The following is a 24,099-nucleotide window of genomic DNA, read 5'->3' as shown; positions in this document are numbered from 1 at the left end:
CACGCAGGGGGAGGGAGGGAGGGAGGGAGGGAGGGAGGGAGGGAGGGGGATGTCCAGATTCCTACACTTGCACAATCTTCTTGTTGTTGTACTTTCTCCAAACCCAACATGTCTCTAGTTTATCAGGTTTTGTCCTTCACTGTGAATTGAACGCCATCACTACAAGATGGCGAGTACACAAAGTTCAACTTGACGACGGCGCAGGAAAAAACATCTCGAGCAAACACGAGCTTGATATAAACAAGGAGGACGCACACACGCTTGAACTCTATTTGAATAATAAGCTGACTTTGCAATATTTACACATTTAGAGGTCGGCCAACGGGGAAGTGCGCTCAAGTGGAATGTCTGTTGATAGCCTTGAGTGTGCACAATTCCAGGAAGGATAGTTTCTACTTAATTCTTTTGTTTTGATTATTAAGTTCCCAGGAATTCTCTTTTGGGGTTGCCTCTGGCTTTTTAAATGGGTCAACAAAATTCTGGATGGAAAACGGTGAAAAGAAAAACTTTAATTTGTCACCATCATAATAATTTAAATATTGGACAAGGTACATCAAATCAATTTAAGACAGCACACAAAAATCCCAACGCTTCCTTCTCTTCTTTACTTGTAGAGCGTCACTTCCACTTATGTTGACTTCATGACTTTGGTGTTCATCATCGCCCGGAGTGAGGTTATCGATGAGCTCGTAGAGGGTGAAGATGCAAAAGGATATCTCGTCGTACGGCGTCTCGGCGCCGCACTCCCACAAGCAGGCGAAGGCCATGGCGGGTGGGGAGCCGGGGGAGGACGGCAGCTCCACGTACGCCAGGTCGGAGTAGGCGCACGGACCCTTGTAGATCACCCAGGGCCCGCGCCAGTTGTCCGGGTCTCGTGGGTAAAGACTCAAGTAGATGCCAAGGTCCTTGCGGGCGCTGGTCAATGTCGGGTGAGAGTACACCACCCATGTCGGGGTGAGGAAATCTGGAGAGGTTGTTCTGTACTGGTTTGGGACGGTCGGATCGGACTGGGTGAGCCCAAAAGAGCAGACATCATGTAGTGGAGCCGGAAAGCCCACCACGCTACCGTGACAACCGTTCCAAGGTTCCACCAAACGCTGCACCAACTGGCCCTCCTGAAAAGTGGCCCCGTCGTCCAGACTGACGGCCTGCACCCTGAAGCCCAGCCGGCTGCGCGCGTTGCAGTACAAGAAGTTGCTCCCGTCTTCCTCGTCCACCGACACCACCTGGCACTCCACGCTCTCCGGGCCCGGAATGGTCTCCCCGAAACGCCACGTTCGCCCGTGGGTGTCACTGTGGAAGCAGAAGGAGCGCGGGGATGTCTGGCACAGCTTTCCGAAGCACTGCCTGCACTCGATGTGGTAGGCGTAGGCGGGGATGAGGAGACGGCCGGACTTGAGCTGGATGCCGTGGCCTGGGCCTAGCGCAAAGGTGGCCCATTCTAGAAGGAACATTTTTACTGCAATTATCCTTCCATAAACAAAAAATTAAAAGCCTTCCGAGTTTTGTTGTTATTCTGGAGTGTTTTTCATTAATTTAACCTGCTGCAACTAATAATCCCTCCTTCATGTCCAAAGGGGGTTGTAATTGCATATAGGTGCCACAAGATGGCAGCAAAGCACTTAAGAGAGGATCATAAAGCAGCAACATCATAGAGGTCAAACTATTATAAAAATGCCCAAAAGTAGTGTTCTTATTGAACATCGATTTTGAGTTCTAAAATATCAGAATGGAAGCAACCGAAAGACAAAAAAATTAGGTGGCAGACCTTTGAGGGTGTCCCCTATGACCTCCTGCGTGAGGTCAGTGACCGGACTCCACGTGACGCCATTGTCCGTACTGGAGACGTAGCAGAGGCGAGTCAAATTCTTCCCCGTGGTTAGCTGGAAGTATTCGGTGGTGTGGCCCAGAATGGCGATAAAAAACAGGAAGAGGGTGCCTGTGAAGTCGTCGTACACCGGGCACGGGTTCATGGAGCGGTGGCCCGGCAGGTATGCCGTTCCGAGAACAGTCATGTCTTCCCACTGGAAACCAAGAGGAGGATTTCCTATTTAACCTCGGCTTGTGTTTTTGATGACTAGCTCTCACCTCAATATAGTTCCTGTAGAAAGTCCCTCTCCTCATGACCAGCAGGTGAGCCTGGCTGTCAGACGGGCTGAGCCTCTCCTCGCAGAAGGCCAGGAAGGAGCTGCACCGGGGCAGGTAGAGCAACGCCGGCACTCGGTAGGTCAAGCCGTTGGGCTCCTTGCGGAAAAGGACTGACCTCGCTGGGAAATGAGGAACCCTCATCGTGCTTGAGCTAGCTGAAATTTAAAAGAGATGTTTCTTCATGACACAGATCTTATTTTGATGGTCCTACAACTGCTTCCATGATTAAAACAAATACCTACTGTGAGCTGCTGTTTTGTCGTGAGGCATCTGTGGCTGTGATGTTGTTTAGGGTGTTTTTTTGGGGTAACAGGGAGCCCTCCCCTAACTATGGCCTATTCAACGCACCAGCTTAGTAGGCTTTTCACTGACCTAGAAATGGACCACACTCATCAAGTCTACAGCTTTGGATGGATCAGCAAAGAGTGGTCATTGTGGAGATGAAAGCTCATGTGGTTGCTTTGAGGGACCTGTGTCAAAAATGACCTTTGCAAACAATCAGACTGAATACAAATATATTTTACAAATATAAAATGGTTCAGGTATTTTCATTTTGACTTTTTTTCTGCTGTATTTGTTATAGAAAGAAAATTGCACTACTTTGTCAAATGTTCTATGTAATATGAGGTTTTTATTTCATATACCCAGCTGTTGCTATTCCATTTTCAGATTACCCATACATCAAAACAATATTTGGAGGAACGTTGCTGGATTTATGTATGAGGTCCGCCACATACCTACATTAATATTAACTTTTTTATTTTTTTATTTTCATTTTTTTTTTATTTTGGCAGAGCTGTTTTACACCACAGCTTTTCTGTCTGATTATTTGGTGCAAAGTTTAAAACACATAAAATAATTATCAAAGTAATCATTTTTACTAATTGCATGTTTTTTTTTAATTCCAGATTTGCACCAAAGACTTCATGTAAAAATCGGACTTTATTTTTTATTCGCTTGGCAACAAACGGCTCGTGATTATGGCGTCATCAATATGCGACGGCGCATAGCCCCATCCGCTCGTTAGATAGTTGGAAGTCCACGTTGTTTTATCCTTTTATTATTCATCAATTGAAGACGAACTACCACTTAAAACAAATTCTTTGAGGTGCGATGTAATAATTTTGGCTGGATGTCTTTGAATCCTTGTGAGAGCATCTTTTAAGCGGTTGTTTTATACGTAAGTACAAGATGGCTAAATGTCTGTGGGTGTGGGGGGGGGGCGCATATAACGTTTCACACTAGGAAAAAAAACCTCGTTCCTTGTGTACAAATGAGACATTTGATTTAAAGTGGTAATGTAAGATGTGGTAGAAATGATATTAAAGTGTTTGTTGTAAATACGTCAATGTAGTTGGGCTTTAATTACTCACTCTGTTTTTACGAATAGCAAACTTTACTGGAGTTTGTCCAGATCTATAATAATTCTTTTTTCTTCCTTTTGTCAGTATGGCCAAGCTGTGGCGTGAGGGCCACTCCACGGCCATTTTGTGTGTGTGCGCGTCGCCGGGCCCCGAGGGACTTGTCGCTTCAGGTTCAGAAAGCGGGGAGGTCGCCGTTTGGAGTCAAGAAGGATGTATCGTTGGTCGCCTCAACCTCCCGGGCGAGGAGGACTGCACCAGTTTGGCATTTTCTCCCGCAGCACCGAGCCTGCTTTACATTTCACACGGCGACACGGTGAGCACGCTCGATCCGAGGAACCTGAATGGCGCCGTGGAGGAGTTTGTCGGAGTCGGGGAAGAGGAGATAAACGCGTTAGCGCTGAACGAGAGCGGTTCGACTTTGGCGCTTGCTGATGACTCGGGGGCGGTGCGGATACTGGAGCTTCCCGGGGGGAAAGTGTGTCGGACGCTTCGCAGACACACCAACATCTGCTCCTCGGTGGCTTTCAGGCCTCACAGGCCCAACAACCTGCTGTCTGCTGGACTGGACATGCAGGTCAGTTACAGGATTTTTGCCGTTACTCTGCCAGAAGGATTTCACAAATTCATTTATTGTGATGTTTAGGTGATGCTGTGGGGTCTACAGAAGACACGGCCCATTTGGACCCTCAACCTCCAGGATGTTGCGGAGGAGGAAGATGACCACCAGCAGCGTCCCGGTCAGCTTTTTAACCCTCCGCTAGCCCACTGCGTCTCCGTGTCCAGCTGCGGAAACATCGTCGCTTGCGCCGCAGAGGACGGGCGGGTGCACTTGATGCGTGTGGGCGGCGGCTCCAAATTAGAGCAGCAGGGGGCGCTCAAGGCCCACTGCCAGGGCGCCTCCCAAGCTCATTTCATCCCGTTCCTCTCCCACCCGTACTGGCTTGCCACGGGCGGCAATGACGGTCGTGTGTCTGTGTGGGATGTCAGCAAACACCCCGTGGTGACTCCGGAGGGGAAAGTCAAGGAAAAGCAAAGGAAAGGCAAAAGCAAGGTGAAGAGGAAAGGAGAGGAGGCCCGTGAGAAAGATGAGGCGGAAGGGACGGAGACGTCTGGACCTAGAGTGAACGTCGATCATGGAGATAAAGTGAACTGGTTGTGTCCTGCTTTGCTCAAAGGAACGGCCAGTCTGCTCGTGGCAGATCAGAGCTCCAGTTTGACTGTCTATCCTCTGCCTGAGGCCTAGATTACGCCGATTTATATTAGTGTGTCCCAACCCTCCACAAAAACAAATTTACTACACCACCACCAGACTGAAATGTCAATTTTTTTTAAAATTATGGAACCAATGTGTATGACTCGTTCAGCGGTACCGTGTCTAAGTGACTCACAAAGTTGGAATCAAATGAAGCCAAGAAGTCTATTGCCATTTTGTAGAACAAGCAAATTGTATTTTTGTTTTTGCAGGAATAAATTATGATCTGTCATTACAAATGCAATCTTCACAACAACACCACACATTCAATCAAAAGACTCGAAAGCAAAAACATTTGACAGAGTATCAATTAAAAAAAGGCACAAAGCTTCCTGTCCATGATGAAATAAATGACAGCACATTCAACCAAAATGTCTTTACACTGTCCAAAAACTGTGTTTGAAATAAACGTGCCAATATTTGAGGTTTGTGTTAAACCATGATGTTCCCTATTACATTTGCACTTTAAAACAAGTAAACTGTCATTCCATAATTCTTGCTAATTAGGGTGAGTGATCACCCTTTCAAGTGTTGCCTTTCATTTTTTTTTTGTTGTTGTTACAGCTTAGCGAGGCTGCTCTCCAAGGCCTGGATGTCAGCATCACAGTCTTCTCCTTTGGCACCACGAGCGCTGCACTCCAGGAATTCCACCTTCATGGGTACCTGGTTAAAATCAAAGTCCTTGCCTTTCTTTCCCAGGTACACGCTTCCCCCCGCCGAGCCGTCCTGGGCGCTGAGGGCCGCCGAGCGAGTCACCCGCAGTGTGGTCCTACGACACGACAAATACTTTGGAAAACATCTTCTCGGCAAATGATTGGGTGTCTACTCATGAACTACTCACAATTCCTTTTCCAGTTGCTGCTGAATCAGTTTAGCTGATTTTGCCATGGTGACATCTGTTACAGGAAAATGTTGCAATATAGTTAGCAGGTGGAGATGTTGCAAATCGGATGAGTGTGGTTTGCACCTTGCTTGTTGCACACCACCAGCAGTGTGGGGGCGTTGCTGCAGAGCACGGGGTCCGTCAAAAGCACGTACAGGAACTCTGCCACATCTCTCACTTCCTTCTGGAAGATGGCGCTGTCCACCACGAACACAATAGCTCTGGAGAGATAAGGGAACATGTGGAGATGGTTGAAATGAGCTTCCATTATTCAGTCTGGATGCAGAGTGGTGAACATCTGCTTCAGGGATATTTTGATAATTCTAATGTGACACCCCTAAGAACAAATTGTGAATTAATGGGTAATAGATCACCTGGCTGCCGACTTGAACTTCTCCAAGTATTGTGGACGCAGACTTTCATGACCTGGAAGGTCGATCAGAGTCCAGATGGTCTTCTGAATAAGGAGAATAATTTTGACGTTGCAATATTCAACACCTGCACGTTTTCCAACATTGTGCAGCGCAAAAACTTACCCTGTCGTTTTTCACTTTATAAGGCGCACTGTTGTCTGTTATGGAAGTCTGAGTCCGTTTGAACTTCCCGGAGAGCAGCTGAAAACAAAACATAATTTTTTTTTTTTTTTTATAAAGGCTGGATTAAGCGCCAGCTTGAAGTATTGAACGGGTGATGATAATGCTGACAAGCGCGCACTCACTCGACTAAACAGAAGCGTCTTGCCCGCGTCGCACAGCCCGACGAGCAGCACCGCACTCCGGACGGTTTTACTAGTCAAAAAGTATTTCAGGAAAACTGCAAGAGCAAACAACAAAGGAGTTAACGTGTTTGTCAAGTTGACGACAACACTCCAAGAGCAGATTTAAGCAAGTGAGAAAGTTTAGCCGTTAGCTTCCTAACGTTAGCATGCTAACAGCACCGATGCTAACGCACCACAAGTGATGAGCACAACCGCCAAAGCGACGAGAACCCCGATGAGGAAAAGTGGGTCCAGGTCTTCCAGTTGCTGACGCACGGACTCAATGTAAGGGTCCAGCGAGATCCCCAAGTCCGTGTTTTCGTCCATGTTGCCGGTAATGTCCGCCTCCATCGCTCAATATGCTAGTTAAATGTGCAACTCTAAACGTGAGCACACAACGTGGGACACGTCTACTTCTTGGGGGGAAAGGCTTGTACTGACGCCATGCAACCTGATGGTGTCGCTGCGTCCCAACACTCACATCCTTTGGAGATTCTATTGCGCTAAAATGGGATGTTACGCTATGATAATCGGTAACTCTTAATGTAACACCGCGAATATGATGTAGTTTACTCAAATTAACTGATTGGTGCATATTTTGAGGGTTGCAGACGTGAAGTGGGTGCCGTTTGTGTCGCGGGAATGTCAAGTGGTTTTGGTTTCCACCTTCCTTCATGATGGCTTCCTGTAATTAGACTTTGTAATGGATTTACGGACCTAAATTAATTTAGGTTTATAAATTAATAAAGGCAAAAGTGGTGTTATTGTGTCACATTAGTTACCAAATGACAAGAAGTGGTTTAAGTTACGTTTATTTTAATGAAGTTCCTGTAATTAGGCGGTTACTTAGTAGTGGCTTTTACGCACTGGGTGGTTTATAAATAATTAATCAATGCATCTTTATAGATTCGAATTCGAGGAATTATTCCATTTTGTGTCACATCATTCCCCAAAATGTCATGAAGTGGTTTTGGTTCCCACGTTCATTTCTATCGACGTTCCCGTAATTAGACGTCTAATGGGCGTTTTTTCAAATGAATTAATCCAATTTTATGTGTTTAGGGAAGAAATGGGTGCCCCTTGGTGTCACATAAGTCTCGGAAATGACAACCAGTGGTTTTGTTTCCCACGTTTATTCCTAATGAGGTTCCTGTAATTATAGACAGTGATTAGTAATGGCTTTTACGCACTATGGGTTCAGCCCTTGACTCGCATCCAATGCGCCTTTTACGCATGGTGGATATTTGACTCCGCACAATGTGTCACACGTCAGAAAGCCGCATTGTACCACAGTATATAGGAAGAGGCTGTGTGACAGCAGCACTTTTGTTTCAAGCCGGGGAACTAACTGCACGACCACCGCGCTGAAGATGACTTTTTAATTCGCGAGGACGTCTCGTCATCCGCAGCATTCACGTCAGGGATACACTTTAGAAAACGACCAAAATGACTTCGGTGCTTTTGTATACTTTTTGCACATGGACGTGTTTATTCGGGGTATCGCTGGGAACGGGTTTTGTTTATCGGCTCCCGGGCATCACCGTGCAGCGGCCGCGCGTCGTAGCGTTAAAAGGGCTGAGTGCCCCTATTGGACTGCCTGAAAGCGGATCCCAACCTGGATCCCAACCCAGGTGAGCATACCTGCACATCTCGTCATGCTCTTATTTTGATCATGTTGTTTACCCTCGTTATAATTCTGCTGCATTTTATTCTTTTTTTTTTTTTAAACATTGTCCTCTAAGAGCAAATACCATATAATGACTACAATTCCCAGAATGCACTGCGATGGGTGGTCGAGATGCCATACTGCAATATTAGGTGTGCCACAGGGCCAATGCGTATTTATTTTTTAAAAAGCTAGGTGAGGTCAACTGCTAATTGCAGGCAGTGAATGGGGCGATTGATAATTCTGTCTTGCAAACTGTATTTTTTTTTTATCATATTCGGCCACGCCAGTTCACATACTCCCCTGATGTGCACAACTATTTCAAACTGCATATTTTCCCAAATCCTCTATGTCTTAGGAACTGGTGTCAGTATACTGTTTCCAAGACGGTGTCCTGTCAGGTGCACAATGGGACCCAACCCACCGTGCAGAGGGTGCTTCAAACCTGCCGCTGGCCTACAACTTGTTCCAAAGTTCTCAGGTAATACAATCAAATGTTTCCTCTTATTTCTTCTTAGACACATTTTAGGCATGTCTTTGTAACTAAGTTGTATATTGTTTTTTTTTTTTTCATCAGTTACAGGACTATCCTCCGACCATCTTTCATGGTTTCCTACAAGCAGGTGACTGCATTAGAGTGGAGGTGCTGCCCCGGGTATTTTGGCAAGGATTGTCAGGAAGGTGAGATGAGTCTTATTTTTGTTCCTCCGTCTAAAAAAAATACAATGCAGGAAGAACACATTGTGTTTAAAAGTGTCTGGAGGCTTTTTAGCACTAGGCAGTTTCCTGTGCTTCATTTAATGTCTGCTCGCGTGTAGCTGGCTAATTGTGCCGGTCCCTTCATACGACTGCTGGCTTTAATCAAGTCTGTTACATTTAGGAATATAAATATACCAAAAAAAAATCTACCCTTACTCCATACAATACCGCTCCGTTAAACATTGGTATTGTTGGAGTCAAATGAATGAATGAATGAAAAACAGTGGAATAACCAGCAGATCTGTAAAAAGAGTTGTGGTAGGACACTTTAATGACGGCCACTGCTGCTCTCAGATACCACAGACCACAAACGGTGCACCCACTTTGGCGGAAAGAAAGTCTGGAACAGTCTTGGTGGTTTTCGCATAAGTGCGTGCGTATACACAGGCACGATTCCACTTGAAATCAAATACCCGCAAAGTTCGAGCAAATTCAAGCTCAATGTTTGCGATTAAGATACACCCCGAAAGTCTAAGAACAATTCTTGACATGACGTAGGGCTTAGAAGAAAACGGCACTTGAGTGGCCCATTTTAGCCTTGTTGCATAATTGTGCTCTCAAAGCGCTGCCCCGACTTGTTATCATAACCTCCAAAACTCAAATTTAGCATAATTAGCATTATTGCACTTGGAAAGTACGTTTTTGGCGAGCCAACAGAAAGCGCACATTAGCTAATGGAATCTAGCGAGACTTGACTACAAAAGCCGTTGGAAAGGATTATTTCAGTCGGGCTGGATATTATTTCACCCAACGATTAACACATGGTTATATCGCCGCTTTTTCTAATGCCAGCCATTACGGTTCACTTGAGAGCAAAGTGTGAAGAAGTATTATGTCTGTTTGTTTAAGGCTCGACTAAACTGATTTACCGACTTGTAATTGCCGTCGAGCGCAGGGCAAATCAGCGCCATCTGGACGGCTGGCACACTACGCTGGAGTTCGTTAATTACACCTCTAAAAAAAAAAAAAAAAGGCTGATGTCATTGACAGTACAGCGGACATACACATGAAGGTATGGCGCAGTGGCCCCAGCTGCTACAAAATGGAAATAAGGCCTCGCTTGGAATAATTAAGCGTGACAACAGGCATGTGGAACATACGGTGGCTATAAAAAAAAATAAATCCACGCACGGTTTTTGTGATGCAGACGGGAATGAGGCCAGAAAGCAGAACAGTGCTTCCTAATCAGCTAATAAAATGTCACTTTGGTATATCAGGAGATTGATTCTGGAAGTAGAAAAAGTAGACAAAATGGCCGCGTTTTATTTTTTTATTTTTTGGCCGCGTTGAGTGCCCGGTTTAATCGGAGCGATAGATGAAGATGACCTCATCGTCTCTGGTTCTGCTTTGATGGGATTTTGGCTCCACTTCAGAGACCCCTCCTGGAAATGGTTGAACAATTCAAACCGCACGGCTCACCTAGGGAGTATTTTATTTTATTTTTTCTAATGTAGGATTTGTACAGGTGAGGCAAAATACATCTCCACAGTCATATGAAAATTCCCGAGGGTCTTTTTTCCTGAGTCTAAAAAAAAAAAAATATAAAGCGATTCATTTGGTAAGTTGGCAACATTGACTGCCCTTTTGTAAATTCGACGTTTTTACTGCTGATATTATCTCCAAAGGCTTCATATTTGTGGGTTGACTTTTATCCCCCCCCCCCTCTCCAATTCCAATGTCTGTGCTGTTCAAACAAAAGCGATAAAAGAAAAGCAATGTTGAAGAAGCTAATGATTCATTTTGACATTGCACTCATCTTCACCTCCAAGCCTTCTTTCTGTTCCAATTTTAAGACTTCTCAACAATACTTGACCCCCTCTTTGTTGTCATCGAACCCCAATGTTTTATGATGAACCCCGAGATATGAGGGGATGCATCTTAGATGTTCCCTTCGACGTATTCCATGCATAAAGCGATAAAACAGATGCATGCTTCCGTCGCCCGCAACTTCCATAATACGAGCGATGTTTCGATGACGGCTTTGCTCGCAAATAGGTCAGACGTTGACCTTTGACCTCAGCTGTTCACGCTCTCATGTGCCTGATGGATGATGTTCCTCTCCCTGCTCCTTGTGTGTTTTCCATTCCTTTCAACAACTTCTCATCGGGTCCTAATGACGACTTTCCTTTTTCTTCCTCCTTCCGTCTGCGTCCACTCGAGTTAAGCTGGTTAAGTTCTTGGAAACGGTTCGGAGTTTGATAAGAGCCATATGTGTCCGTAAAATGTTATCTCTCTTTTTTTTTTTTTGTAGTCAAAACAGGCTGGGAACTTTGCCTGTTTATATGTGAGGGAATTGTTTGCTGGTTCCAACCCCCTTTGGAGATATTTTTTTTTTTAAACTTATGTGAACCATCAATGAAGCCCACACGGACTAGAGATGCATTTTACTGCCGGAGCTTTCCACAGGAACTAGAAACCTGAATTGTCAGTCGTGACCGTGGGAGCCAGTATAATTTATCTGTCCCTCCACAAAAAATAAGGGGAGGGGGGTGCTGTTGAAATGTTCGGAAACCTTAACTGTGGTTTTTGCGGTTTCTCGGGATTGACAAAAAAAAAACAGAGCGGCCCAAACCCAGCTGGTTGTTGTGCAGTTGAAACCAGAAAATGTTTGCTTTTGCTCATAATGTTCCTTTACGACATCAAATGGTGCCGTTCTTCACTCTTAATGTCCAAAAAATCAATCGAACCGCAATAATCTTTCATTCCGTTGTGTCATGGCTGTTGCTCCCCTGCGGAACCAACGCAAGATTGTGTCATTAAAAGATGACGAGTTGTATCGTCCGGGCCCGTCCCGCCCGCGGTCCAAGGCTCGGTGCCCGGGCGATGAGACGATTGGCATGGCGGTTAATTGCTCATTGCATCACGTCTAGCGTAAAAATGTTTGTGAAGTTGTGAGCTGTCAAGTGGTATCATGGTGCTTTCAACTCCAAAATGGGTGTGGGACCAAAAAGCGTGATTTGTGTTGGTCTGTCAGGATGTGTGTAGGTGTGTTTTTGTTTTTTTTGCTTCCATGTGTGTGTTTATGCCAGCTGGTTTTGATGCCAAGCAAAAGTTGACCACTCTTGAGACCAATGTGGCTTTTTTTGTCTTGGAAGTTGTCTGCGGGTTCCTCGGATCTATATTCAGGACTGATGGAGAAAATATTGAAGCCTCAACATTTGAGCTGTGGTATACTTTGTGAAATATTTACTACAGTAAATCAGTCTTCCATTGATCTGACTTATGATTCAATGTCGAGACCAAGTTTTCCCTCCATATTTTTTGTTTTTGTTTATTTGGCTTCTCACTCAACACGAGCCAATTGGAATTCATATCCCGTGACTTTGAAGAAAAATAGCGCTGTCTTCCGTGTAATTATGGATCCAAGCGAGACCCCATAGCTGCGGTCTCATTGTAAACATCAGCGTGAACACAAGGGAACTTTGGTTTTCTTACCCGACATAGTTGAATTCCAACCTCAGAAATGGAAATCCCTTTGGAAAACATACTTTTTTTTTTTTTTTTTTTTCATGTTTTGCTGCTGTGTATGTTTTTCTGGTGTAATAACATACGGCCAGCTGATTCTCGACTCTGAACAAGACAAGTTAGCCCATTAGCGCTGAAGAAAGGCTCTTAAGAGACCCGGAGAGCGGAAATCAATCATACTATACGCCTGTTTCTCTTTTGATAGATAACTCGGCTGAATTTGACACAGAACAGCCAGCAGCCTTTTTTTAAATTTTTTTTTTATACATATATAGTTTATCCACCTGTGCCTTTTAGCCAGAACTCTATTATAGCTTCATCAGAGCTTATTTTCATACTGAAGCAGCCGAATAACAAGATGCATGTGGGACCTATAAAATACTTGAAATCAAAGTTTACTGTCTTAAGCTAAACAAAACAAAAACCTTCCACCAGTTGCATATATTCAATTTAAGCAATATGTAGCTAATTGAACACAACCGGTGGTGCAGCACATGTAGTCAGAACAACACTACTTAGTCATATATTCTTTATCCTCTGTGAAGAATGATCTCAATGTGCACGCCAAGACCTCGCCGACTTTCTGAGTCTCGCCAGTCACAACAAACCAATTTTCAGTGTTTAGATCGACGGATCCTTTGGAATGCGAGCGGTTGATTGTCACTTCCGCCGGTGGCCGTGTTCCAAAGGGGAGATTCAAGATGTCCAAATGAAGCTTTGAGAAACCACACCCATGAACATCTAGCACACCACACCACAGGACGGGATTAACGTGCATAGACGCCGGGGTACACGGCGTCCTATTTCAGCGAAGCAGAAACCTCAGCAGCCGCTGTTAGCATCCTGCGGTCGGAGATGCCGATTTGGGCAGAGCACAGCCGCTGGGGTGATTTTTGTTGTCGCGTTATTTATGAGCGCCAGTTGTTTCCCGTTCTGGCTTTTTCTGCTATGACCACAACGTGGCTGGGTCAACATCTTTGGGACTGACAGCTGACATTCCACACTTGAGGCAAAGACCAGAGAAAAGCTCCTATTGAAAAAATATAGTATATATATATTTTAAATTTTTTGGAAATAGCTCCTATATGCATTTTTTTATTTTTATTTTTGGGGGGGAAATAAGTCTTTGATCACATTTTCTGCAAAAAACAGAGAAAAGCTCCTATTTAATGTAAATATATATATATATATATATATTTTGGAAATGGTTTTTTTCTTTTTAATTTTTGGGGGGAAATATGTGCTTGATCACATTTTCTGTGGGCTTTCAATTTATTCTAGTTTGCTAATAGGCTGGTAAACATTTAAACTATTCTATTTTATTCTATGTATTCATCATGACTCAAACCCACTAACACCCATTTATGTTGAAATCATACGGTATATTAGATGAAACATCACCACACTTCTTCCTTCGGCCTCTGCCAGGAAAGAGCACCTCATTTGTTTGAGCTATCCCTTTAAATATGTTTTTGTTTGCCATTCAAAAATATCTGTGAGTGTGTGGGTTTTTATTCCGCTCCAAAGTTTTTTTTTGGGGCAGACTGAAAATACGCCAAATCGGGAGACAAGCAGGTGTGCACGCTGGGCTTTATTTATTGTGTGAAAGAAAAATGTCGTGAAATAATATTTATCCTGCGAGTGAGCGACGTGATTTTTTTTTTTTTGGAGGAATTCCTAACAAGCTCTCGAGTACGAGCCGATGACGACGAGCGGTGTTCTTGTATGTCTTGGCCGGTCTTCCCAATGCTGCTGCCGGAGTATGAAATGTGAATAAATGTAAAATTGTTCAATCCACCAATTCCTTCTTTTTTTTTTCTGTCTGCAGAGTGCATGAACTGCACCACATTCACAGACATGAGCGTCAGAATCGACAGCATCGAGTCACAGGTACGTCAATGGTCATGGAGTTTGTGAGCGAAACTTATCGTCTCTTCTTCTGCTGCTTATTTTGCGATAGCTCAAGATCTTAGAAGGAACCCGATTGCCATCACCGGCTGTCGTCAGGCCAACGCAGGGATCGGCTGACAACGAGGTGGATGCACCGTTACCAACTCCTCCAGGTGTGCCTTTCAATATTACTTTAAAAAATATATACATTAACTAGGTCTGGACAGTTTAAGAATTTCACAGATAAATTATGAAACAAATGCAATCCGTAAAAAAAAAAAAATTTCATGGGAAATAATATCAAACTTTTGACAGCATTACTGACATCTAGTGGTATTCTATAGATATTGCAGGTATTATGACAAGGTCCCCAACCCGACACACTATAAACAGATGTATCCGTTAAACAGCTAAATGTGATTGCGAGCCGGGGCCCGCCGGACCACCGGGCCCGGCCGGACCTCGGGGTTCACCAGGAAGAACAGGCCTTCCCGGAGTCATCGGTAAGACGTGGTCCACATTTTTACACGGTTTGGCGGAAGGAGGATCATCTGTTTAACTTATTAAGTGTTTGCGGTCAGGCTCAAAAGGGGACAAAGGTGTTCCTGGTGAAGGGGGTCTACCCGGCCCACCTGGCCCACCTGGTCCTCCAGCTCCTCCTTCCAGGACTTCTCTCGTGCACGTGAGGGGGGATGTGTTCCAAGTGGATGAGCAAGGTGAGGAGGTCACAATGTTCAACCTTTCCTGCTCTTCATTCATTTATTCACTCTGAGGGGGAAAAAAAAAGAAAAGCGTACGAATGGAAAAGAGTTTACAGGTGGAAAACGACTCGAGCAGCAGTTTCTTGAAGGACTTAAACGAGCAATGTGTCTTACGCATTTAGCGCCGCACCGTTTTACTAGACGAGCGCTGGTGCTCATTGAGTTTAATTGTTCCCGTGTGCTTTGCTGACATAGCTGTGCCACACTTTACAACAGACCACCAAAAAGGCCAAGTATAAAATCACAAGAAAAAGATTGCAATTTTTTTTTTTCCTCCTTCATAGTGCGATTTGACATGTTTTTCTGTTAATTATTCTTACGGCCATTTTATACTGAGCAGTGAGGACAGACCACGGCATTACCGCGTCGCTGTAAATTTCATTTCCAATTCTCAGACGGTTATCATCACATTTACCCTGATAGATATCACAGGTCCCCCTTTCTTTGGGGGTTTTCCACTTAAGAGCCAGAGGGGGTGGGAAAAAAATTACAAAATGTGCTGTTGTATGACTTTAGAGCTGTGCTTTTCAATATTTTTTTTCGGTCACACAGTCCTAGAAAGAAAAAAACATGTTGCGCCCTTCCCCAACCCTCGGCTGCAACTATACATAAGAAGATTTGTCTATGAAATTATCATAAATACACCTATTACATTGTATCCTTACTAACAAACGAAACTTTTTTATATAGATCAACTTACAACAAAAAATAACTTGTTTTAAGTCTTTCAGAAAACATTTTAACAGCATCAATTTGCCTGACAAAATTTAATGAGCGCTACTGCCACCTACTGTCGTGGGTGTGCAATTACTCTTTATTATTGTATGCACACAAAAAAAGACAACGTGCCAATGTTAATGTTGTACTTGCCAGGCTCATTTTTTATTTAGGTGGTACTTGCTGTCAAAAGATTTACAAGCATCGAAAATGAGTCATCCAAAAGAGTTGGATTGCAACTCTCACCACTAGGAGGCAGCAGACATCCATGTGTGCTCAGCTTGCTCTGATTAAGCTGTCTGCCTCTCAAGGCCCCACAAGTGTCGGTCGGTCTGCGGGTCTGGAACAATGCAGATTTGGGTCTGCTGGACCATGTTAGCTTCGGGGGGAATCAAGCGGCTGTAAATCGGCCCTAATTTGTTAGCTGTCAGCACAACTGTGTGCGTTTCGGGGGAACACGCCGTGGCCGACGGCCAGCGAGGGAGGAGATGGTCTGCCACTCATGTTAAGTTTCTTGGCGAGGCTACCAGGTTGGAGCCGAGTGGAACATAAGAAAATGACTTCCAGAGGAAAATCTGCTTTTTTTTTTCCCCTCCGTGGACTCGAGCCATCATGTAACAACACAGCCTCGACTCGGGGCAAGCTGAACATATGCTTAAGTGAAAAGGAAGTGGGAGAGTGTTTTAAGTTTTTCTTTCAGATTTCTTGCATGTTGAGAACAAGGCGGCGCCGCTTCCAAATCTTTTCTACGAAAACACACCGTGGCCGAGTGTCTAATACGGCGTTTAATGAGCCTTGGCTCGGATGGTCCTGCTGTTGCTGTCAGTCATTGACACAGTGGGAATAATCTAACCTCAATAGTGACGCTTATCATCTCCAATCTTCTCTTATCTTAATTCAAGTTTTGGCTTCCAACACTGGGGTGGAGACCCCCGCTGCCCTTGGGCCCTCCACAACCCCACAGAGAGCTTTTGATGCTGTGTATTTGTCAAAAGAAAAAAAAAAGCCTCATCGGAAAAAGCTAAAAACATACAAGCCGCAAATGATCATAATATAAAATAATAAGCACTTGACCAAACTTTGGCTGGCGTATGTCAAAAGTCTTGTTTTCCTTTTCCTGCTGTCAGATTTGTTTTTCAATAATTAGTCATGTGCAAAAATAAAAGTTAATAAAACAGCCTACGCTTGCTTGGGCAGGGTGGGAAAGGAAACTATTGGTGTGTTGTGAATGTTCTTTTTTTGTCACTCATCTTGCGCAGTTGGTTGCACGACATAATTGTATAGTCCAGACGACGGGATTATTCGGTTCTCACGGGACGTAACGTGAGACACCTGGCAAGTGGACCTGCCATGCAAGTCCTAAAACTGCAAAGAAACACACAAACACATTCATCTGTAGAAAGTCGGACATTTTGTTTTGAAGGTGGCCATTTTGGACAAATTCCAGAGTTTGTGCTTTGAGCAACTTTTCTAATTTTTTTTTGTAATTGTCCAGACGGAGAGTACATCCGTCTAAATGGCCCCCCAGGTCCACCCGGTCCACCCGGCCCACCTGGAACTCAAGGTATAAACGTTCATCCATTCTGATACCTTTTGTATTTATTCATCCACACCAATGATTGTGTGCAGGTCCTTTAGGACCGAGGGGCGGTTCGGGGATTCCGGGCTTACCGGGACAGAACGTGAGTACCTTTCACTCGAATCAATAAATCAGGAAATCATCATTAATGTGCATCCTTGTGTTTTAAACAAGGGCAAGGACGGCGACCCGGGCCAGCCTGGAATTCCTGGACCGAGAGGCGATCCAGGCCAAAGGGTGAGACCGATCCATTCGTACGAAATATTTGTTTTAGGATGATTTGTGCAGCTGAACCAATTGATTGGATCCTATTTCCCCGTACGTGTCCCGTGATGTCATATGATCCGAAAGGTGAAGCGGCTTTTCTTCAAAGCCTACGCTCCAGTCCGTGACTAATCCGCCCGGCTCTCTTTGTCCAAGGCCACTACGCGCCCCTCTCCAGCGGGCCTCCGCCTTTAAAGCTGATCCCAGTGCAATGATTTAAGACCGGAGGTCCGCTGAAGACCAGGACGAGTTCATGGGAACAAGGGTGCTAAAATATGTGCTCTCGTTTTCTTCTTTCAGGGGCCTCCAGGTGACTCAGGCGATCCGGGCCTAGCTGTGAGTATACACATGTTGCGTTCTACGAAGCAGAAGGAAGAAAGAATTGACACGATGATTGTCTTTTTCTTTCTCAGGGACAACCGGGGCTCAAAGGAGAGCCGGGTGAAAGCTTCAACGATGTGAGGAGTCCTACGTTTATGACGGTACCCTTGTTTGACACTTAACCCGCTTCCCTTTTAACGGTGACATTTTTTAATTCAAGCCGGACGCCATACCGCAACTCAGGGAGGCTTTGAAGATCCTGGCCGAGAGGGTCCTGATCCTGGAGCACATGATCGGCATTCATGGTGAGATAGAAGCTAGGAACTCGACAACTTGCATTTTATTTGCCTTCGTTTAGCAAATAAAAGAGCTGGTGGTTTCTGTATTAAATAATAAACACGCAGCTATTAAAATGCATAAAAACAAAATCCCCGAAAGATTTAATGATTTGAAAATAGTTGTTGTGTTTTGAAGTAAATCCGTGTGGGGTTGGAGGTACATAAAAAATAATTTATGTATGTTAATTGCATCATTGTACACACCCTTAAACTTAATGTAATGACGCGTTCAGACGCTTTGGGTCAGAGTTAATCAACATGACACTTAGAGTATTGATGTTGCAATGTGTTTGGGCAGCTCCTGTACACAGCGCCCCCTTCAGGTCGCCCCACTGATTTATTAATTAATATTAATTCCGTGACACACCACCAGGGAGTTTATATATGACGAAACTGTCAAATTGTACGTTAATTTAATATTTTCATTATATAATAGATTTTTTTATTAATTATTTTACTATGTATTTCTTATTTCAACTTTTAACTTTGGGGATTTTAATTTTTTATTTTGAATGTGTTTGTTGGCGGGCTCAATGATAATATTAAAGTGTGCAATTCCAATGTGACTGACACGTCCTTGTCCCCACGTAGGAATCCCCGAGGGATCCGGTTATGACGTCGTTATGGACCCCCTGTCCTTGACACTGAGAAAAACCAAACGCCGCCATGCTCCCAAACCCAAACCCAAACCTACACCGGCGGGGATACAACAACCATCTCCCGTTTAAGAGTGTATATTTTTAGCTGGACGTTTCTTTTTTTTTTTTTTTTTTTTTCCCCCTTGCACTTTTATTGCCTTTTTATCGCCGTAAGCATCTGAGTGAGTTCGATATGATACTTCATAGTTCCTTTTTTGGCGCGGCCGCAGCAGGATTTCAGTCTGCAAAAGTGTAGTAGCAGCGCTTACATGGTATCAGACAGTGAAATATAAGCCCATAAAGTGTTATGAGGGTCTTGGCTTCTTTCTTTCCACAGATAAAAGACGGCCGCGTAAACACATCAGTTTGCCTGGCAAAGCTCCCCAGGCTGCGATAGCGACGCTTTCCTGAAAGCCGCAGCCCAAAAAAATTTTTGTGTCGAACATTCACTCGCAGCATCCTTGCCATTCATCCCGTACCGGCCTGTCAAACATCTCTTTTTTTTTTTTTTTTAACACTCCTCTCCGCCTTGTTAAGACGTGACAGGCTGCCAGCAGCGTCTGCTTAAAATGATAGTTTGCCTTTTAGAGTGTACATCTGGAGCGTGCACATCTGGAAAGTTTTTTTTTTTTTTCCTTTTTCCTCTCCCACAACGTGACAGGATTACATCTTTGTAAACGCCTCGGAAACCGGCCGTATCACTACATTAAGTCCCTCGTATAATACATGAAAGACTGTAAAGTGAAATTCAATTTTGTTTTACATTGTGACAAAAATGTCTGAAATAATTTGCAGTCTTTCTCAATATATATCCATACTCATTCTTATGAATATATACTACATACACCATTCCAAAGACAAAAAAAATATTTAGCGGATGTAGAATTACAGTGCATAAAATGGTTGAAAAAATAAAAAGAGCTAATTGACCTTACCAAACGTTTAGGTACACTCACAACATTGCTGCAATAATGCACAATAATACACATTAAATCTCAGTGAATTAATTTAACCAAATGAAATGTCTTTTTTTTTTTTTTTTTTATCTATCATGTATCCTGTACCCTAAATCGACTGTCATTTTCCTTTTTACATCTTCACACAAAGTAAAAAAAAAAACTCTAACTGTCCGGCTCCATCGTTACATTTTCTTTCATGTTTAATTTTACTCTCAGAATATGTTTATCTGTAACGATCACACAAAAAAAAAAATAAACGCCCTCCTCCCTCAAATAGACGGCATCAGAAAAAAGCGAAAAGGAAGCCCGCTGTCGACGGTACCCTTGAGCAGAACCAGATGTAGCAGTTCAAAGTGCTTCAATACAGACAGACAGACAGACAGACAGAGAGAGAGTGGATCAGGTATGACTGGCTGTCTCTCTGCATTTGTGGACCCGCAACATCTTGCAGGCCTTCACGAAGCCCAACATAATCTGAAACCGAGGAACATTTTTTTTTTTTATTCATTCACCTGAGTATTATTTACGGAGTTACACACTCACTCACTGACTTTAGCTGCGCCATGAACGTCAAATGAACAACACCATGCACATATCAACAAACCCTGGACGCTCAGTATTCCTTCCATTTTGCTACAAAGTGACCCAGACAAGATTCCTCTCAGCATCTTTGATTCAGAAGAGTGACTTTCTTCACATTGGTGCACACACCCCAGCGGGTAGGACTGTGTGTGTGTGCAAACAAAAAGTATAAACAGCACGCACACACATCACCTCTGTTGCTAAACTACAGTCCATTTCAATTTCTCTTCTCCTTCCCTTGCAGGATTAAATATTACCTCGTGTCAGCGGCTGACAACTTTCCGGGGGCTGAGGTGAGTCGTTGCCTAGCAACAAGGTGAAAAATTGCATTTATCAATATGAGATTTCAAGGGATGGGGGGGGGACTGTTAAAGAGGGTGATGGTGTGCTGTGATGAATACTTAGATTCGAAAGCTATTTCAGCAGATTTAAAACCATGCTTCCTTTCAGCCCCCCCCCTTTTTTTTTTTTATTCTCACCCCCTTTTGACTAACAGCAGTTAGTCTGGAGACCCACTAATCTCATTTGTACAGCAACAGATGTTTCTCCTAAAAACATCCGCCGGCTGGGAAGTGAAAAGTGGGCCTCGTGGATGAAAGAACTTTGCGTCACATCGCTAGACATATTGACTAGCGCTACGCTTACGGAGAACTCCCACATAAATGAGTCTAGCCTTCGCCTCACACACACACGTGTCGTTAACTGTCAAACTAAACATAAATTTATGGGAATTATACGTCAATCCATCGTCAACAGTATTTCTTAAATTTGCCCTCTGCTAGCTTAATGCTAACAAGGTATGCAGAACACCATAGACAGGCTAACAAATAGTATGGATATTATAACCCTCGATATTTTAATCATGATTAATGATAAAGCACAACCTGTTTATTTCTTTACATTCTATTTAATTGTGTTTGAAGAAATGTAGAGTAGGCTGGAATGGATTAGCGGCCTTTCTATTCATTTCAATGGGGAAAGATAATCCGCGATACGAATGTTGCACCCGTACCAGAAATTTTCCATGTCCACAAGAAAAAAACAAAGCAAGACCAATGCATACGAACAACGGCGACAAATAAAAGCACGCCGGCCAGTAATCTGACGGCTGGTTTCCCATGACTGTGTCTCGCCGGCCTGCGGACCTTCCACTCTGTCTCGCTGATAGCTCCTGCGTGATTGCGATCATCCATCTTACTGTCAAAGGCAACAAAAAAGGGCAAGAAAGGGGAAATGGCACACAGTCACACACGCTCGCCGTCCCTGGCGTCCAGCAAACAAGCCACCGCAGTGTGCGGGCGAAGGTATAAACAACAGCCCGCTTCAATCGGCTTTACGTAGAGAACGAGCGTGGGCGTGCATCTTTCGGGGGTCGTCCGCGGCTGCCCATTATACTGCATGATCAGTCACTGGAGTCTACATGGAGGCGGGGGGGGAGTGAGGGTGACATGTCTGATCTTGCAGCTGATCAAAAGGCACCAGAGACTTGCTCCCTTGTGGCCGGGCGAGCAGGCGGGGCCTCATATCAACATGTCTCTGTTCAGTAGACAGGAAAAACAAGAAGAAAGAGAAGAGGGGGGGGGGGGCTGATTGGTGGTTATGGGGGAGGGCAGAGGGGGGGGGGGGGGTCGCGAGACGTATGGGCAAAAAGCACAGATGAAAGGATTGGGAGAGAGGCCAGACTACAGTATATGGTGACAATAATAAATATTGTATGCATGTTGCATCTGATGAGGTTTATGAAGTTGTGTTATCGCCACATTTTGCTTGTCATTTTTCTTTCCCTTCACGACTCGAACCATCCAGTCAAGTCATGGACCACCTGAGTGTGACCTAAGTTCTTCCTTAGCACCCTGCAGGCGGTGCAGTAGTGTTCTCCCCAGAAGGTGGGCTGGCGCAGTCCGTAGCCTGTCCTCCAACGTAGGTGCCCTTGCAGCCGTGCCGGGTCTCGCCTAAGCTCCGCTAAGTACCGGGCCAGCGCTTTAACCGAGGGGAAGTCGTCCACGTGGATGAAGGCCTCCGGCGGCAGGAAGCGCTCGTAGTTCTTCCGGGGGGGACCCAGGACCACCGGCACGGCTCCGGCCAGCACGGCGTTCCACAGTTTCTCTGTGATGTAGTCCGTGTGTTGCGAGTTCTCCAGGGCTAAGTAAAAATGATAGTGCTTTACAAGCTGCACCACGCTTCCGGACCCTTCCGGAATGCTGCGTCCAGCTCGGCCGAATACGTCCACCTGGATGTACTGGCTGAGCTGGTAGTAGAAGGCCACGCGAGCCTGGGAATCCACCCAGTTGCTCACCACCCATGCTACGAAACCAGGACGAGAAGTTCGGGAAGGTTCTGACAGGAGCTGCCCGCTGCCGTGCTTGAGGACCAGGTAGCCGTACGGGAGGAAAATGTCAGAGTCAGTGCGGTAACTCATGGTGAGGTTGAAGCGCCCCTCCAGGCGCCACAGGGATGGAGCGTGTGAGGGAGACTCGTAGTTGAGCCATATCCACTTCTGCCCCGACGGCCGGCCCACTTCCGGTGGCAGCTCCGCGTTTCCCCCGACGACGTCGCGATGGTGCACGAGCACGCCGTCAGCGCGTGCGTACGCGCGAGGATCGTCCGTCAACACGCAGCCGTCCACGCCGTAACGCGCCAAACAATCCGGAAGTGGACGCTTCCGCCCGAATGGATGCGTCCAAATCAAGAGCGTCACCTCGGGAGCAGCCGTGGCCGGCTGAAGCGCGAGCGGATCTGGTAAGTAGAGCAAAGAAAGTCCCAGGAGGATGAGGAATGTGGCAGCCACTAGGCCCGCATGAAAGAACTGGCTGTCACATTTGGACGAACCGGGACGCCTTTTGGAGCATGCGCGCGTCCGTCGAGCCCAAAGTCCCATAAGTGACCTCCCTTCACCCGCGACCCAAGCGCACTTCACCCCTGTAATTGTCTTCAGGCAGCCTTAAGGCTTAAAAAGTGTTAATCCTGCTCCCAGTGGTCCAATCGGAACGCCGAAACTTTGACGTGGCAGAGTGCTGGCGGGTTCCCGTTGCCAGTCAATGGAGCTTCTGTGACGTCCACACGGCCTCCCAGGCAATTCAAACGTGACCATCTCCGGTACCTTAGGAAATTGATGCAATAAGACAAATTACTTTTACATGACTGCTTCTGTTATATATATATATATATATTAAAAATATGTATTACATTTTATAATCTCACGGCATTGTTTTACTTCAGTTTGTGGATTTGACGGTTTAACACATAATGGAACATCTTGGTTAAATATTAATTTGTTCTTTAAAAGCAATGATTCCCAAAAAGGGTCAGGTGGTCCATTTTTTATCACGTTGCCAATAGCTGAGGAAAATCAGGTAGAGAATTTCGATTCATTTATTGTGATAAATGTTTGTCATTTTTAATTCACGTATATTGTTGATGTTATGGATTGTATTTTTGAGTTATTATTAAAATATACCATTTTAAATGATCAAGAAAAGTGTATATAGTTTTAAACTTTTTACTTAAAGCAATGATAAATAAACTTATAACAATAATAATCTTAGGAATGGCTTGTTCATGAGCAGTACTGTAAATCTACCACTGGGTGTCTCCATACACATAGCTGAGGTTGGATTTCTATGTGTTGACCCCAATGAGGAACCTGGTACGGCTTTTCAGTGAAGTGACACTGTCGGCTTTTATTGCGGAGGGAGGGGGGGGGGGTGCATGCATTATTAATTTTGCCAATAAATAAATATTCAGCGCTTTGAATTA

At 44.7% G+C, this 24,099-nt stretch overlaps 5 protein-coding genes across 6 annotated transcripts; 2 read left to right on the top strand and 3 right to left on the bottom strand.

Moving 5' to 3' along the window:
• Positions 1-504: 504 nt before the first annotated feature.
• neu4 (sialidase 4) lies at positions 505-2,608 on the bottom strand. Its single transcript, XM_088381856.1, has 4 exons — positions 2,391-2,608; positions 2,089-2,303; positions 1,769-2,024; positions 505-1,441 (listed from the first exon to the last, which is right to left on the bottom strand). Exons 1-4 carry the CDS (start codon positions 2,416-2,418, stop codon positions 564-566), a joined length of 1,377 nt encoding a protein of 458 aa, XP_088237982.1. The 5' UTR covers positions 2,419-2,608; the 3' UTR covers positions 505-563.
• Positions 2,609-3,121: 513 nt separating this feature from the next.
• On the top strand, positions 3,122-5,188 carry wdr53 (WD repeat domain 53). Of its 2 annotated transcripts, none has more exons than XM_088381861.1 (3): positions 3,122-3,256; positions 3,597-4,086; positions 4,156-5,188. In XM_088381861.1, exons 2-3 carry the CDS (start codon positions 3,598-3,600, stop codon positions 4,753-4,755), a joined length of 1,089 nt encoding a protein of 362 aa, XP_088237987.1. In that variant the 5' UTR covers positions 3,122-3,256; position 3,597; the 3' UTR covers positions 4,756-5,188. The 2 variants fall into 2 exon arrangements, with proteins under 2 accessions (XP_088237987.1, XP_088237985.1); XM_088381859.1 differs by having other exon boundaries at positions 3,126-3,328.
• Positions 4,933-6,866, bottom strand: srprb (SRP receptor subunit beta). Its single transcript, XM_088381866.1, has 7 exons — positions 6,599-6,866; positions 6,366-6,460; positions 6,184-6,261; positions 6,022-6,104; positions 5,732-5,868; positions 5,606-5,660; positions 4,933-5,533 (listed from the first exon to the last, which is right to left on the bottom strand). Exons 1-7 carry the CDS (start codon positions 6,753-6,755, stop codon positions 5,323-5,325), a joined length of 816 nt encoding a protein of 271 aa, XP_088237992.1. The 5' UTR covers positions 6,756-6,866; the 3' UTR covers positions 4,933-5,322.
• A 555-nt stretch (positions 6,867-7,421) lies between these two features.
• col26a1 (collagen, type XXVI, alpha 1) lies at positions 7,422-19,836 on the top strand. Its single transcript, XM_088381857.1, has 14 exons — positions 7,422-8,035; positions 8,429-8,551; positions 8,648-8,751; positions 14,123-14,184; positions 14,255-14,357; positions 14,595-14,687; positions 14,766-14,900; positions 17,158-17,226; positions 17,292-17,344; positions 17,416-17,478; positions 17,806-17,841; positions 17,919-17,963; positions 18,047-18,131; positions 18,756-19,836. Exons 1-14 carry the CDS (start codon positions 7,851-7,853, stop codon positions 18,890-18,892), a joined length of 1,293 nt encoding a protein of 430 aa, XP_088237983.1. The 5' UTR covers positions 7,422-7,850; the 3' UTR covers positions 18,893-19,836.
• Positions 19,837-19,838: 2 nt separating this feature from the next.
• LOC148395697 (alpha-(1,3)-fucosyltransferase 4-like) lies at positions 19,839-23,437 on the bottom strand. Its single transcript, XM_088381858.1, has one exon. The coding sequence runs from the start codon at positions 23,219-23,221 to the stop codon at positions 22,130-22,132; it is 1,092 nt and encodes a 363-aa protein (XP_088237984.1). The 5' UTR covers positions 23,222-23,437; the 3' UTR covers positions 19,839-22,129.
• Between the last annotated feature and the right edge of the window lie 662 nt (positions 23,438-24,099).

Source organism: Syngnathus floridae, chromosome 7 (assembly GCF_059516105.1).
Source record: "Syngnathus floridae isolate MCC-2025c chromosome 7, RoL_Sflo_1.0, whole genome shotgun sequence".
Classification (NCBI taxonomy): domain Eukaryota; kingdom Metazoa; phylum Chordata; class Actinopteri; order Syngnathiformes; family Syngnathidae; genus Syngnathus; species Syngnathus floridae.
The sequence above is the reverse complement of the archived record's forward strand: the minus strand, read 5'-3'. Positions and strand labels throughout refer to the sequence as shown.

Excerpts from the sequence above, each read along its gene's own strand:
- neu4 (XM_088381856.1), bottom strand. The coding sequence starts at position 2,418 with ATGCCTCACGACAAAACAGCAGCTCACA. Across the intron at positions 2,304-2,390 it reads CGACAAAACAGCAGCTCACA|CTAGCTCAAGCACGATGAGG; the intron begins GTAGGTATTTGT and ends TTTAAATTTCAG. Across the intron at positions 2,025-2,088 it reads TCTACAGGAACTATATTGAG|TGGGAAGACATGACTGTTCT; the intron begins GTGAGAGCTAGT and ends CTTGGTTTCCAG.
- wdr53 (XM_088381861.1), top strand. The coding sequence starts at position 3,598 with ATGGCCAAGCTGTGGCGTGAGGGCCACTCCACGGCCATTTTGTGTGTG. Across the intron at positions 4,087-4,155 it reads CTGCTGGACTGGACATGCAG|GTGATGCTGTGGGGTCTACA; the intron begins GTCAGTTACAGG and ends TGTGATGTTTAG.
- srprb (XM_088381866.1), bottom strand. The coding sequence starts at position 6,755 with ATGGAGGCGGACATTACCGGCAACATGGACGAAAACACGGACTTGGGG. Across the intron at positions 5,869-6,021 it reads AAGTTCAAGTCGGCAGCCAG|AGCTATTGTGTTCGTGGTGG; the intron begins GTGATCTATTAC and ends TTATCTCTCCAG. Across the intron at positions 5,534-5,605 it reads CAGCAACTGGAAAAGGAATT|GACCACACTGCGGGTGACTC; the intron begins GTGAGTAGTTCA and ends GTCGTGTCGTAG.
- col26a1 (XM_088381857.1), top strand. The coding sequence starts at position 7,851 with ATGACTTCGGTGCTTTTGTATACTTTTTGCACATGGACGTGTTTATTC. Across the intron at positions 8,036-8,428 it reads CAACCTGGATCCCAACCCAG|GAACTGGTGTCAGTATACTG; the intron begins GTGAGCATACCT and ends TCTATGTCTTAG. Across the intron at positions 8,552-8,647 it reads ACTTGTTCCAAAGTTCTCAG|TTACAGGACTATCCTCCGAC; the intron begins GTAATACAATCA and ends TTTTTTCATCAG.
- LOC148395697 (XM_088381858.1), bottom strand. The coding sequence starts at position 23,221 with ATGGGACTTTGGGCTCGACGGACGCGCGCATGCTCCAAAAGGCGTCCC.